Below are 15,996 nucleotides of genomic sequence, written 5' to 3' on the forward strand. Positions count from 1 at the left end.
ATATAAATACAGTGGCTACAAGAGCAGTTCAGAAGCTAGGATTTTTGTGGAAGAAACTCAGTTCCCAATACACCAGCGGCAAAACAAATGTCAGAAGTGCAATGGAATACTCTCCACTAACCAGATTGATATAGCTACAACTCATGTAGCTTGACATCATAAGGACAAAGCAGCCACCACTTAAAACATTCACTCTCTCTGACAAGACACAGTGGCAGCAGCGTGCACCATTAACACGCACTGTAGCAACTTACCCACTGGTTCTTTGAACCTTCCAACCTGTAACTTCTTCCACCTGTTACACAGTTACACAGGAACACCACCTCACCTACAAGCTCCTCTCTAATCCACACACACCATCCTGACTTGGAACAGTATCACTGTTCCTGCTCTGTTGCTGGGTTAAAACCCGGAACACCCATCCTAACAGCACTGTAGACGTCCCACACCCCAAGGACTGCAGTGGTTCAAGATAACAGCTCAGCACCACCTTCTCCTACTGGTTCAGTCAGCAATACCTACATCCTGTGAAAGAATACAAAAATTGGTGACAGGCCCTAAAACATCACATCCCAAAGCGTGCTGTAACCCTAAAAAGTTATGTCCATTGTTTGCCTTAGACTGAGTGATGTTTTGGATCCACGACAACATACCCACCTGGGCAGCATCATCATAGTTGGGATCACGAGCATCGGGTTCTTCATAATCATAAATAACTCCAGCTGCACCCCATACACCCTTCCCGCCAGCTCCACCTGGAATAAACAGAGTGGTTATACCCATAAATCAAACAATCGTGCTCTGCTTATTCTGTAATTTGAAAATCCTCGTTCAAAAGGCTGAATTATAGAATATAGAATCCCTGTGTGAAAATAGACCATTTGGTCCAACAAGTCCACACTGACACTCCAAAGAGCATCCCACCCTATTCCTGTAACACTGCATTTCCCATGGCTAATCCATTTGATTTACACACTCCTGAACACTACGGGAAATTTCCCATGGCCAATCCACCTAACCCGCACAGCTTTGGACTGTGGGAGGAAACCGGAGCACCTGGAGGAAACACACACAGACACGGGGAGAATGTGCAAACTCCACACACAGTCGCCCCGAGGGTGGAATTGAACCTGGGTCCCTGGAGCTGTGAGGCAGCAGCTCTAACCACTGAGCCACCATGCTGCCTGTCAGTTGTGTTTTTTATTCACTCATGGAACGTGGGAATTGCTGGCCGACTGGCATTTATTGCCCGTCCCTAGTTGCCCTCGAGAAGGTGGTGGTGAGCTGCCTTCTTGAACCACTATAGTCCTTGGATTGTAAGTTGATCCACAATGCCCCCAGTAAGGTAATTCCAGGATTCTGACCCAGCAACAGTGAAGGAACAGTGATATATTTTCAAGATAGGATGGTGAGTGGCATGGGAACCTGAAGGTGGTGGTGTCCCATATATCTGATGCCTTGTCCTTCCAGATGGCAGTATCCGTGAGTTTGGAAGGTGCCATCTGAGGATCTTTGGTGAATTTCTGCAGTGCATCTTGCAACACACTGCTGTTACTGAGCATTGGAGAGAGTAGATGTTTGTAGATGTGGTGCCGATCAAAGAAGCTAATTTGTGCTAGGTAGTGTCAAACTTCTAAAGTTTTGTTAGGACTGCACCTATCTAGTCAAGTGGGGAACATTTCATCAGACTCCTGACTTGTGCCTTGTAGATAGCTGACAGGCTTTAAAGGCAGCACAGTGGCTCAGTGGTTAGCACTGCTGCCTCACAGCGCCAGGGACCCAGGTTCAATTCCAGCCTCAGGTGACTGTCTGCGTGGAATTTGCATGTTCTTCTCATGTCCGCGTGGGTTTCCTCTGGGGTCATCTGTTTTCCTCCCACAGTCCAAGGATGTGCAGATTAGTTGGATTGGCCATGCTAAATTGCCCATAGTATCCAGGAATATGTATGCTAGGAGGGCTAGCCATGGCAAATACAGGTTTACAGGGATAGGGTACAGGGTGTGGGTCTGGTGGGATACTCTTCGGAGGGTCAGTGCGGCCTTGATGGGCCGAAAGGCCTGCTTCCATACTTCAGTAGTATTCCTAGCCTCTGACTTGCTCTTGTAGCCACTGTGTTCATATGGTAAATCAAGTTGAGTTTCTGGTCAATGGTACTCCCAGGGACAGTTGAGGGACAGTGGTTACATTGTCCCTTATTGGAGATGGTCATTGCCTGGCATTTGTGTGTTGCTAATGTTACTGGCAGGGACAAATCAAGATATCAAGACAGATCAAGAGATTTTTGCTGTGAATAAGTATTAAAATAGTCGAGATCAACTATCATCTAATTGGCAAGTACAATGGATTCAGAGGACTGAATGGCCTCCTGTGTCCATCTCTTACAATCAGAAACCTCATCACACCTATAATTAGAGCAAAGACAACTCACCCTGATGCACCTTGATGTTTTCTCCCTATTTAATATTTGAGCTATAGTGGCTTTTACCACTTTGCTTCTCTGTCAGAGTACATTCAGGAATATATAAATAGGGATCATTACCGAGAGGGAATACAGGAGGGATAACAAATACTCCTACAAAAAGTAGGAAACAAATAGAAAACAAACGATCGTACAATTTTACCAGAGGTACCAAAGGTGAATTTTCCTTCATCATCCTTCTCAAGGTTATCTGCAGTCATAAGAGTCATAGAATCCCTAGTGTGGAAGCAGGCCATTCGGTCCACCAAGTCCACACCACCCCTCCAAACAGCATCCCACCAAACCCAACCTTTAGCCTATCCCTGTAATCCTGCATTTTCCATGGCTAACCCATCAAGCCTGCAAATCCCTGGGCACTATGAGGAATTTAGCATGGCCAATCCACCTAACCTGCACATCTTTCGACTGTGGGAAGAAACCAGAGCACCTGGAGAAAACCCACACATGCTTGGGGAGAATGTGATAACTTCACATAGTCATCCGAGGGTGGGATCGAACACGTCCCTGATGCTTTGACATGGTGACCATCCACCTATTTCCAACATCCTTCCATTGGTATCCAACCGTGGGAAAGGTGGACAGAAATTCCTGTCACCTGCTGTGGTCACTTCACCTGACGAAAAAGCAGTACTTCAAAAGCTTATGAATTCAAATAAACCTGTTGGCCTATAACCTGTTGATGCGTGACTTCTGTCTTTGTCCACCCCAGTCCAACACTGGCACCACCACATCACCTGCAGCACCAACCACACATGGAGTACTTAGAACATAGAACAGTACAGCACAGTACAGCCCACAATGTTGTGCCGACAATCTACCCTGCATATCCTACATTTTACTATCCTCCATGTGCCTATCCAAGAGTTGCATAAACGTCTCTAATGTATCCGACTCCACTACCACCGCCAGCAGTGCACCCACCACTCTCTGTGTGAAGAGCCTACCTCTGACATCTCCCCTATACCTTCCGCCGATCACCTTAAAATTATGCTCCCTCATAATAGTCACTTCCGTCCTGGGAAAAAGTCTCTGGCTATCCACTCTATCTATGCCTCTCGGTATCTTGTACACCTCTATCAAGTCATTTCTCATCCTTCTTCCTTCCAATGAAAAAAGCTCTAGCTCCCTCAACGTGTCCTCATAAGACCTACCCTCCAGTCCAGGCAGCATCCTGGTAAATCTCCTCTGCACCCTCTCTAAAGCTTCCACATCCTTCCTATAATTAGGCGACCAGAGCTGAACACAATATTCCAAATGTGGTCTAACCAGGGTTTTATAGAGTTGCAGCATACCCTCACAGCTCTCAATTCTCCTGCCAATGAAAGCCAACACACCATACGCCTTCTTAACAACCTTTATCCATTTGGGTGGCAACTATTGTGCGCAGTTTTTGCCATAGGAGAGTGCAATGAAGGTTCACTAGGCTGATGGTAGGGATGGCAGGACTGTCCTTTGAGAATAGAGTGCTTTGAACCAAGTTTAGAAGGATACAAAGGAACTGACTAAAATGTATAAACGTCTAACAGGACTGGACAGACCAGATGCTAGAAGGATGATTTTCCTTGTTAGGGACACCAGGGGACAACCGGACAAATCCTTGCGTCATCCTCACCATTGGTCTTCCCAGCAATTTATGTGTCATCTGCAAACTTGACAATAGTACATTCATTTTCCTCATCCAAATCATGAATATATAATGTCAATAATTGTAGTCTCCCTTAAATGAAAATGCTCCCATTATCCTAACTCTGTCTTGTATTAGCAAGCCAATTCACTGTCCATGCTAATAAACTACCCCAGCAGACTTTCATCTTACTCAGTGGCCTTATGTGCAATACCATACCAAATGCCTTTTGGAAATCAAAATACAGTTCAAATGCTAGTCCCCTTTATCTATCCTGATTACACATGGTGGAAAATAGGATGGCAGTCTATACAGAATTGGAATTAATGTGTTAGAAGAACTCAAATCTTGTTTCCCACATTTTTTCTGGGAATCGTTTAGGCACTGATTGAGCCCTCACACAGTAACTCATCATGATTTACCTTTCTTTGGAAGGCCTCGTCCTTTTCCAGACCGAGATTTCCGGTCATTGAGCTTTCCTTTGGGACTGTTTGGGTCTGTCCCCGGCTCACCACCCTCTGACACTGACTCCCGTGTGGAGTCTCGTGATGAATTGCGCCTCAACCGCCGCTTAGCTTTTGCCTTGATGCGAGCTTCATGCAACACCTTTTCCTGAAGCGTCCCATTCCCATTCACCTCACCGTCGTTCAACTCTTCATCGTCATCAATGTCCTCAGGATTTAACAGATTCAAATCTGAAGTGAAAGAAAATTTAAAAAGGTACAGAGTTTCTATTTTAAAAAAATCACTTCTCCATTGCTCAAAAAATATTTAGCTCCCAAAGATCAGTTGGCTATATACCAGCTATTCCTCCCTCACATGGCCACAACTTGTGTGTTAATTTGGGCACTATGTTTTGTTTTAATTATCCTTACGTTTGAGCAGATCAGCTCTGATTGAAGAAAGGTGGCTCAAAGGTTATCATTGGCTCTCTCATTGGCTGATGGAGTTGATGACTCCATGGCAACTAGATAACCTACAATTTACAATGCAGAAACCCTTCTTTAAGCCAAGAAAACAGAACATAGCATGTAAACATACTACAGATAAAGATTATCTCAAAGTTGACACCGCTAATAAATCTGAAGGTTACAAAACAGAAACAAATGACTTTTAAAATTTCACTAGAGACACCAAGAGTTTAAAAGTTGCTTTCATTAATCAGGAGACAAGTGTCAAGTGTCTCCCCACCCAAGTTGTTTCGTTTAGTACAAAGCAGCTTCAATTGTTTTAGATTAGAGGAAAGTATAATTGCCTGTTTAGGAGTAAGGCAGTGTGGCTATATGCTCTGTTTGTGTTCAAGAGCAGATCAATGTATGAGAGCCAAGGATGGAACTGGCCATTTGCTGCATCAACTATCAGTAACATTATTGATCGTCTGACAGAATAGATGTTCCAAGAGCAAAGAAAGGCCAAAGTGTCTAAGAAAACATCAAAGAGAAGGCTGAAGAATTTGCAACTAAGTTCAACCAGAAGTGCCAAGTGAATGGTCGAATTCCACCACTTGAGATTCCCAGTATAACAGTATGCCAGTCTTGATATGATTTAATTTATTACTTGTGTACTGAGGTGCAGCGAGAAGTGTTGTCTTATGTGCTTTACAGGCAGATCACACTATACAAATCTTCAGCCACAAACAAAAACAGAAACTGCTGAAAAAACTCAACACATCTGGTAGTATCTTTGGATAACTGTATAAGTTAGCTTTCATTAATAGAGGGATTGAGTTCAAGAGCCATGAAGTTATGCTCCAGCTATGCAAAACCTGGTTCGGCCACATCTGGAGTATTGTGTCCAGTTCTGGTCGCTTCATTACAGGAAAGATTTGGAAGCGTTGGAAAAGGTGCAGAGGAGATTTACCAGGATGTTGCCTGGAATGGAGGGAAGGTCTTACGAGGAAAGGTTGAGAGCGCTAGGGCTTTTCTCTTTGGAACGACGAAGGATGAGAGGTGACTTGATAGAGGTGTACAAAATGATCAGAGGTATAGATAGAGTAGACAGCCAGAGACTTTTTCCTAGGGTGGAGGTAGCTATTACGAGGGGGCATAGTTTTAAAGTGACTGGAGATAGATATAGGGGTGACAGCAGAGGTAGGTTCTTTACTCAGAGTGGTAGGGGCGTGGAATGCATTGCCAGAGAGGGTAGTGGAGTCGGCATCATTAGGGGCATTTAAGCAGCTATTAGATAGGCATATGGATGATAGTATAAGGTAGGGGTGGAGGTTAGATAGACTTTAGGTTTAGGGTAAAAGTTCGGCACAACATCGTGGGCTGAAGGTCCTGTACTGTGCTGTACTGTTCTATGTTCCAAGTCTTGTGACCCTTCTGAACTGAAGAATCTCATTTTTAAGGTGACAGGAGAAAGATTTAAAAGGAACCCGACGGGCAACATTTTCCACACAGAGGGTGATTCGTATGTGGAATGAACTGCCAGAGGAAGTGGTAGATACAGGTACAGTTAAAATATTTAAAAGACATTTGAACAGGTACATGAATAGGAAAGATTTAGAGGGATATGGGCTGCATGCAAGCAAGTGGGACTAGTTTATTTTGGGAAACTTGCTCTACATGAACAATTTGGACCAGTTTCTGTACTGTTTCGAGTCACTGAGTCATACTTTAACCATTTTCTCTCTACAGATGTTGCCAGACCTGCTAACTTTCTCCAGTAATTTCTGTTATTGTTTGTTTCAGATCTCCAGTGTCCACATTCTATTTTCGATTCTAGTTTTCAGCCAATTTAAGGCAAAGGACACGAGAGAGGTCCCAATATTCCAGCAGTAGCAAGGGACAGAGAATTTTGTTTTTCTTGAGATTTTTTGGGGCTACTTTTTGATTTTCACGAGTTATGTCTTGGGTTATTGGGGGCTGACTTTTCAATCCCATTAACTAGTTTTGTAGGTGATGCCTTCACGATATCTTCTGTATTTGTGTTGACAAGCAAGATACCTGCAAACACTCAGAAACAGAATTAGGAGAATTCATTGAAATCAATAAACTATTACTGCCCTGATCATCAAAGTTCTGCAATGGGTTGTTGACAATGCCACGTTTGGGTTCCACCAGGGACACTAAGCTTCTGACCTCATGGAGTCAGAGTCCAACAGCGCGGAGACAGGCCTATGCTGATCAAAATGTCCATCTACACTGAGTTCATTTCCCTGCACTTGGCCCATATCCTTCCAAACCTTTCCTATCCAAGTATTCGTCCAAATACCTTTTAAATGTTGTTAGTGTGCCTGCCTCAACCACTTCCACTGGCAGGTCATTCCATATGCGTACCACCCTTTGTGTAAAAAAGTTGCCCCTCAGGTTGTAAATTTCTTCTGTACTCTTTCCAGTTTAACAACAACCTTCCTATAGCAAGGTGACCAAAACTGAACACTATACTCCAAGTGCGGCCTCACCAACGTCATGTACAACTGCATCATAACTTCCCAACTTCTGTACTCAGTGCCCTGACTGATGAAGGCCAGTGTGCCAAAAGCCTTCTCCACTGCCCTGTCTACCTGTGACTCCACTTTCAGAGAACCGTGTACCTGAACTCCATGGTCCCTCTCTTCCACTACACTCCTTAAGACCCTACCATTCACCATCAAACTCCAACCTTGATTTGACTTTCCTTTTCCAAAATGCAACACCTCACCCTTATGTATATTAAACTCCATTTGCCATTTCTCTTCCCCTGCTGAGTAACATCCTGCTGCAATTTCTGACAACCTTCCTCACTCTGTCCACAATACCGCCTATTTTAGTGTCATCCACAAACTTACTCATCATATCTTGTACATTCTTATCCAGATTAGATATTGATAACAAACAGCAATGGGCCCGGCACTGACCCCTGAGGCACAGCGCTAGTCACAGGCCTCCAGTCTGACAAGCATCCTTCCAGTATTACTCTGTGCTTCCTACCATCAAGTCAATTGTGTATCCAGTTTGCCAGCTTTCCCGGGATTCCATGTGAGCTAACCTTCCAGAGCAGCCCACCATATGGAACCTTATCAAAGGCCTTACTGAAATCCATATAGACTATGTCTACTGCCCTGCCCTCATCAACCATCCTGGTCACTTTATCAAAGAACTCTAACAAATTTATGAGGCATAATCTCCCACGCACAAACCCATGCCAACTACTCCTAATCAATCCGTCTTTCTAAATGCATGTATATCTTATCCCTCAGAATCTTCTCAAATAACTGACCCACCACAGATGGTAAGCTTACTGGTCTATAATTTCCAGGTTTTTCTTTGCAGCCCTTCTTCAATAAGGGCACAGCACTTGCTACCCTCCAGTCTTCCGGGACCTCACCCGTACCTAATGACGATGCATTATATCAGCCAGGGCACCCGCAATTTGTTCTCCAGCCTCTTGCGGGGTTCTTGGATATACCTGATCAGGACCAGAAGATTTATCCACCTTCATTCATTCTAATACTTGCAACACCACCTGTACTATGATATGGACTGTCCCAAAGATATCGCCACTAACTTCCTCAAGTTCCCAAGTCTTCACGTCTTTCTCCACATTAAACACAGAGGAGAAATATTCATTGAGGACCTCGCCCATCTCCTGTGGTTCCACGCATGCGTGTCCACTTTGGTTCTTGAGGGGTCCTATTCTCTCTCTAGTTATACTTTTTCCTTTAATATACTTTCTTTGGATTCATCCTAATCTTCTCAGCAAAAGCTATCTCATGCCCCCTTTTCACCCTCCTGATTTCCTTGTTCAGTAAACTCCTGTATCCTCTATACATCCTGCCTGTTCCTGAGCCATGCCACCTCCTTTTCTGTGGTCAAAGCCTCAATATCTCTTGTTATCCAGGGTTCTCTACTCCTGCAAACCTTGACCTTCACCCTCACAGGAATATACAGACCTTAACTCTAGCTATCACACTTTTAAAGGCCTCCCACTTGCCAAATGTCCCTTTGCCTGCAAACAATCTACTGCAAACAACAACTGCAAACTCCTGTCTAAATCCATCAAAATTCGCCTTGCCCCAATTTGGAACCTGAAGATGTGGACCAGTTTTGTCCTTCTCCATAACTATTTTAAAATTAATGGAACTATGGTCACTGGTCCCAAGGTGCTCCCCCACTGTCACCTCAGTCACCTGTCCTGCCCTATGTCCCAAGAATAGGTCAAGTTTTGTCCCATTCCAAGTAAGACCCTCTATATGCTGCTTAAGGAAACTTTCCTGAACACATTTAACAAATTCCACCCCATCTAAGCCCTTAACCCTATGGCAGTCCCAGTCTATGTTATGTAAATTAAAACCCCCACTTTGACAACCCTATTTCTCCTGCAAGTCTCTGCAATCTCCCTGCATATTTGTTCCTCTGATTCCCATTGACTATTTGGGGGCCTATAGCACAACCTAAATAACGTCACCACCCCGTTCTTATTTCTTAGCTCCACGCACAAAGCCTCACTGGATGATCCCTCAGTTATTTCATCTCTGACTACTGCTGCGATACTCCCCTTAATCAAAAATGCAACTCCCCCTGCACTCCTTCCTCCACCATCTGCCTCACCCAAAGCACCTATACGCTGGCACATTAAGTTGTCAGTCCCGTCCCTCCCTTAGCCATGTTTAAGTAATGGCCACAATATCCCAGTCCCACATACCTATCCATGCCCTGAGTTCATCAGCCTTACCTGTCAGCCCTCTTGCATTGAAATAGATGCAATTTAATCCAACAGGTTTTCCTCGTTCCCTGTCCTGTTCCAGCCTGACCCGTCTCTTCAACTTGCTATTTCTGATTACTGTATCTCCTTCCAGCCTTGCACTTGCCTCCCTGCTGTTGAGGATCCCACCCTCCTGCCAGTCTAATTTAAACCCTGTCTTGCAGCACTAGTAAATCTGCCCACCAGGATAATGATCCCCCTTCAGATCAGGTCACCTCTGCTCCAGAAAAGATCCCAATGATCCAGGAATCTGAATCCCTGTTCCCTGCACCAATTCTTTAGCCACACATTCATCTGCCATATCCACTTTCACTAGCACTGGAAATAATAGAGATTACCACCATCGAGGTCCTGCTTTTTAAAATTTTTTTCCTACTTCATTACATTTCTTCCCTGAACACATTTGTGAATCAGATTTACAAATTCACAACAGTAACTTATCGCCTTTGATTACTGAGACTAGTCTTTCCTTTAATGGCAGATTTATTTAACTCCGCGAACTTTCAGTTCATTAACTGCTTTGGCAGGATCTGAAATCATAGCTCAAAGAATTTGTTCAACCCTCCAGACGACTATGCTACCACACCCAATGATCAAACACATCAACAAAGTTGTTACAATGTCGAACAGACATGGTTGTATCAAAGAACAGAATGACACTCATTACTGCCAGTTTCTCATTCCTCATTTCCTAAACTTGCGACTTTCATTTTCTATAATTAATATATTGTTTTCAGGATACTACCCTGAGGAGGATATCCAGCTGAGTTTAGGATTTCTCCAATAAAATGAAAAATACAATCTATGACTTCAACAGCTCGTAAATTCCTCACGCATTCTCTGTCCCCTTGATAAACAGAGTTTGAGTACTCCCTTTGAGGAAAGTTAACAATGAGGAATAAATGCTGGCCTGGCCAGCAACAATCACATCCCATGAACAAAAATGAACGAGTACAACACGTAACTCTATCTTGTCCCACCATTTAGTAAGATCATGAGCAAACTTTACATTAAATCCACTTTATATCCAATCCCTACACCCATCAATTTCATTCAATTCCAACAACTATTGATCTCAGCCTTGAACACACTCAACTGAACACACACAACCTTCAGATATAGAATACTGACGATTCACAATGTAGAGTGAATAAATGTCTCATCTCAGTCCTAAATGACCCAAGGTTAGCCCGACCTTGATCACTGGCAGGATTTGAGAGTCCGTTCTCAAGAATGAGATTGTGTAAAGCTTAGAAGGGCATGGTAAAATAGGGCCGAGTCAGCACAGCTTCATCAAGAGAAGGTCATGCCTGACAAATCTGTTAGAATTCTTTGAGGTAACAAGCAAGATAGACAAAGGAGAGCCAGTGGATGCAATCTATTTGGATTTCCAGAAGGATTTTGATAAGGTGCTGCACAGGAGGCTGTCAAATAAGAGCCTAAGGTGTTCGGGTCAAGATACTAGCAGGGATAGGGGATTGGCTGACTGGCAGAAGGCAGGCAGTGATGAGTGGTGCTCCGCAGGGATTGGGACCACAACTATTCACATTATCCATTAACGATTCAGAACAGGAACTTTATTTTTAATTTATTCATGGGATGTGGACATCACTGGCTGGACCGGCATTTATTACCCATCCCTATTTGCATTTGGAGTATTGTGAGCAGTTTTGGGTCCTGTATCTAAGCAACGATGCGCTGACATTGGAGGGGGTCCAGAAGAGGAGATCATGAGTCTGAAGAGCAGTTGAGGACTCAGTCTGTACTTAATGTAGTTAGGAGGATGAGGTTGGATCTCATTAAAACTTACAGAATACTGAGAGGTCTGGAGAAAGTGGAGTAGAGAAAATGTTTTCATTAGTAGGAGAGACTAGGGCCCAATGGCACAGCCTCATATAAGGAAGAATTTTCTCAGCCAGAGGGTGGTGAATCTGTGGAAGTCAGTGCCACAAAAGGCTGTGGAGGCCAAGTCACTGAATGTATTTAAGACAGAGGTAGATATGTTTTTGACTAGTAAGGGGATCAACAGTTACAAGAGGAAGGCAGAAGAACAGGGTTCAGAAACATATCAGCCATGATCAAATAGTGGAGCAGACTCGCTGGATTGAATGGCTTAATTTGGCTCCTATATCTTATGGATCTCTTATCCTGAGGTTATACCTTGAGTTTTAGATCCTCCAGTCATTATCTAAGTATTTCTCCTTTTTATTATTATTCTTATAGGTTCAATGAGATCATCTTGCTATCTATTAAACTCTAGAGAAAACAGTCCTAGTGCACACTCTTTCTATGTACAGGGGAACTCATTCTAGAAACCAATCCCTTGAACTTTTGTTGCACCACTTCTAAATAAGGTATTTACTTCCTTAGGTAAGGAAACCAAAACTGTACATAGTAATCAGCTGTGGTCACTTCAAAGCTCTGTCCAAAGCTTCCTTATACTTGTCTTGCAGTTCTCTTACAATAGGGATTAATATATCATTTGTCTTCCAATTAGTTCAAGCAGTGTTTGGAAAAGAGATGGCAGCCTGTGGCTGATGAAGGAACACATCAATCTGTTCTTCTTCCTACCTACGAAGCTCAAAAAGAGTTTGCCCAGTAGTATGGAGGGCCGATGGGCCTGTTCCTGTGCTGTAATTTTCTTTGTTCTTTTTTCTATGAGATAACAAGGTGTAGAGCTGGATGAACACAGCAGGCCAAGCAGCATCAGGGATTGACCCAAAACGTCAGCTTTCCTGCTCCTCTGACGCTGCTTGGCCTGCTGTGTTCATCCAGCTCTACACCATGTTATCTCAGATTCTCCATCATTGGCAGTTCCTATTATCTCTGCCCAGTAGTATGTATGCATGCATTGCTAGCAGCCTTCCATCCCTCAAGGAGGATGGACACATAGCAAACAATCCATTTCAGGCAGGCTGTCTCCATATGGGGCACCTTTGCTGCTGACCGAAGGGGCAATTCCTCGAGAGCCTGGTTGTGCTACAACTGCTGCATGTTTATGTGCAGTCACTACAGATGATTGTTTTTGGTGTTGGTACCTCTTGCCAAGCCACAAGAGCCACTGATCACCCTGGTGCTGCACACCAGGGCGCAGGTGGTGTCACCACCTGGTGTCAACTAGTGACCTCCAGGCACGACAACTAATGTTTGGGGAACTAAAAGTCTCACATGCAATCATCTTAGAAGTAAAAGTTTGGCATTCCTACTGTTCAGGTGGCCACAACTCGTTCACCAGACAGAAGGTCCTTGGGCATACAGCCATCATCCATCCTGTGGACGCCGAAGCCACAAAGTTGCCTGCATTATGAGCATTAAAATATTCTGGAACTCTTCATACATTTGTGATTTTGTACACCAGAATATTGTCTGTGTGTCACATATAGCAAAGATACATATTGTTGAGCTTTTTCTTGATAGATCACACGACGTAGGAGCAGAAATAAGCCATTCAGCCCACTATATTGCTCCATTATTCAATGAGATCATGGTTGATCTGATAAACCTCAACTCCACTTTCCTGTCTTTTCCCAATAACCCCCGATTTCCTTACCAATAAAAGTCAGCTTATTTCAGCTTTGAATATAATTAACACCACAGCTTCTACAGCCCTTTGTGGTAAGGAATTCCACAGATTCACTACAACCAGTGAAGAAATTCCTCATCTGTCTAAAATGGATGACTCCTTGCTCAGGTTATATCCTCTGGTCACAGACTCTCCCACATTGGCAAACAACCTTTCTGCCTCTACCCTGTCGATTCCCCAAGAATCTATGTTTCACTAAGGTGCTGCTCATTCTTCTAAACTCCACTGCGTACAGGCCCAACCTGCTCAACATCTCCTCATAGAACAGTCTCTCCACACTTGGTGTCAGTCTAGAGAACCTTCTTTGGACTCCTCCAAATGCCAGTACATCTTCCCTTAGATAAAGGTGCCCAAAACTGTTCACAGTATTCCAGCTATGATCTGACTAGTTTGTATGGTACAATCTGCCCATGTACCATGCAAAACAACACTTTTCACTATATCTCGGAACATATGATAGCAATAAATCAATCATATACTTTTAGCGACACCTATTTTTACACTCTATTCCCTTTGAAATAAATGCCAACATTCCATTTGCCTTCCCTATTAAGGCACAAGTCATCCAGACATCACAATCATACAGCAATGTGCTGAGAATACAGGCCTTAGAAACTATCAACTGGGTCCTAAGGGTCAGTTTACTGTAATTTTATCTGCATTTCCCTACACGAATTAAATTACAAGATAGGAGAAGTAGACTATTCTTCCCCGTCAGCCTGGTCTGCTGTTCAATAAGATCATGGCTGATGTGTTTGTATAGAAGTCCACATTCTGTTCTACTCACAACTACCTGATTCTGCTGCCTAATAAAAACCTATCCATCTGTCTTAACCTATACAATGCCTCCACCTCCATTGCACTCTGAAGAAAAGTTCCAAAGACTCCCAAACTTCATGAAAACATTTCTCTTCATCTGTCTTGAAAGGGCACCCCCCATGTATGTTTCACATTCTGCATTAAGATCAAATAGCCTGTCACCAAGGACCCAAGGTCAGAAATCACACAACACCAGGTTATAGTCCAACAGGTTTATTTGAAAACATAAGCTTTGAGTCTCGCTCCTTCTTCAGGTGTTAGTGAGAGGGGTGGCATCAGAAACAGAATTTATAAGCAAAAGATCAAAGGGTCATAAGAACTGATGTGAATGTCCTGAACAAACCTAAGATGGCTGTTAAATCTTTGATCAGATCAAAAGGAGATGCAGATTTTGACTGATTAATATGGAAATCCCAGAATTTCTTTCAAATCACTGCCCCGAGATGATAACTAAAGGTTTTATCAGTATAGCAGAGGTGACATCTCAAGTCAGACTATCCAACCTGAGATGTCACCTCTGCTATACTGATTAAACTTTTAGTTTTCTTGGGGCAGTGACTTGAAAGAAATTCTGGGATTTGCATATTATTGAGTCAAACCTGCATCTCATTTCTAACTGATTAAAGATTTAACAGCCATCTTAGGTTTGTTCAGGACATTCGCATCAGTTCTATGACCCTTTGATCTTTTGCTTATAAATTCTGTGTCTAATGCCACCTCTCTCTCTAACACCTGAAGGAGGAGTGAGGTTCCGAAAGCTTTCAAATAAACCTGTTGGGACTACAACCCGATGGCGTATGATTTTTGACCTCATCCAGCCCAGTCTAACTCCAGCATCTCCACACCAAGGACCCAAGGTAGTAGTATCTGCTTAGGTATAATTTAGTGTGATTAGGCAGAGATGCAACACGTTGTTCCATGATCTCAGCTTTCATGATGCTAACAGTCAAGGAGTGCAGGTTACAGGCATTAGAGAAAATGCCCAGTTTTTGTAGCTGAGTTTCCCTGTGATGAACACGTGCAGTACCAGCGTAGAGTCAGTCCTACTGGTCCACACCAACCATGTTCCCAAACCAAACTTATCCCACTTCACTGCATTTGCTCCATATCCCTTCAAACCTTACCTATTCAAGTACTTATCCAAACATCTTTTAAAATGTTGTAACTATACTTGCATCCACCACTTCCTCTGGCAGTTCATTCCACACACGAACCTCTGTTAAAAATCATTGTCCCTCATGTCCATTTTAAAACTTTCTCTCTCCACCCTAGCGAAAAAGACCTTTGCTATTCACCTTATCTATACCGCTCATGATTTTATAAACTGCTACAAGTTCACTGCTCAACCTCCTACTCTCCAGTGAAAAATGTCCAGGCCTATTTTCATAACTCAAGGCCTCTATTCCCAGCAACATCCTGGTAAACTCCTCAGACACTGAAGCACTCCATGTTCAAATGCAACAAGGTCTGGACAATATCCAGGATTGGGCTGACAAGCGGCAAGAAACATTCACACCACACAATTGCCAGGCTATGACCCTCACCAATAAGAGACAATCTAACCACCGCCCTCTACCATCACTTTACCATCACCGAATTCCCTACTATCTACATCATGGGTGTCACCATTGACCAGAAACTGTGATGGATTTTTGACCTCACTTCAGTGGGCTGGGCAGGGCAGTGGAAGAGGACAGCAGATGGGAGGAAGTGGGGGCGTCCACTCAACACTGGGGAAAGGGGCACAGTGTGGAGGAGGGCAGTGCACCATGGAGGCAGGTGTTTGGGGGGGGGGGGGGGGGG

At 43.6% G+C, this 15,996-nt stretch overlaps 2 protein-coding genes across 2 annotated transcripts in view; both read right to left on the bottom strand.

The window, feature by feature from the left end:
* Window positions 1-11,976, bottom strand: part of pdcd4a (programmed cell death 4a) — a 49,024-nt gene extending 37,048 nt beyond the window's left edge. The window contains exons 1-3 of the mRNA XM_020522362.2: window positions 11,952-11,976; window positions 4,526-4,798; window positions 658-755 (exon numbers count right to left, since the gene is read on the bottom strand). Of these exons, the coding sequence (XP_020377951.2) occupies window positions 658-755; window positions 4,526-4,798; window positions 11,952-11,976 (396 nt within the window). The remainder of the gene's footprint in view (window positions 1-657; window positions 756-4,525; window positions 4,799-11,951) is intronic.
* The window catches only part of idh3b (isocitrate dehydrogenase (NAD(+)) 3 non-catalytic subunit beta), an 88,199-nt gene that overhangs the window by 67,680 nt on the left and 4,523 nt on the right, over window positions 1-15,996 (bottom strand). The window lies entirely within an intron of this gene.

Source organism: Rhincodon typus, chromosome 1, assembly GCF_021869965.1.
Source record: "Rhincodon typus isolate 14 chromosome 1, sRhiTyp1.1, whole genome shotgun sequence".
In the NCBI taxonomy this organism is placed as follows: Eukaryota; Metazoa; Chordata; class Chondrichthyes; order Orectolobiformes; family Rhincodontidae; genus Rhincodon; species Rhincodon typus.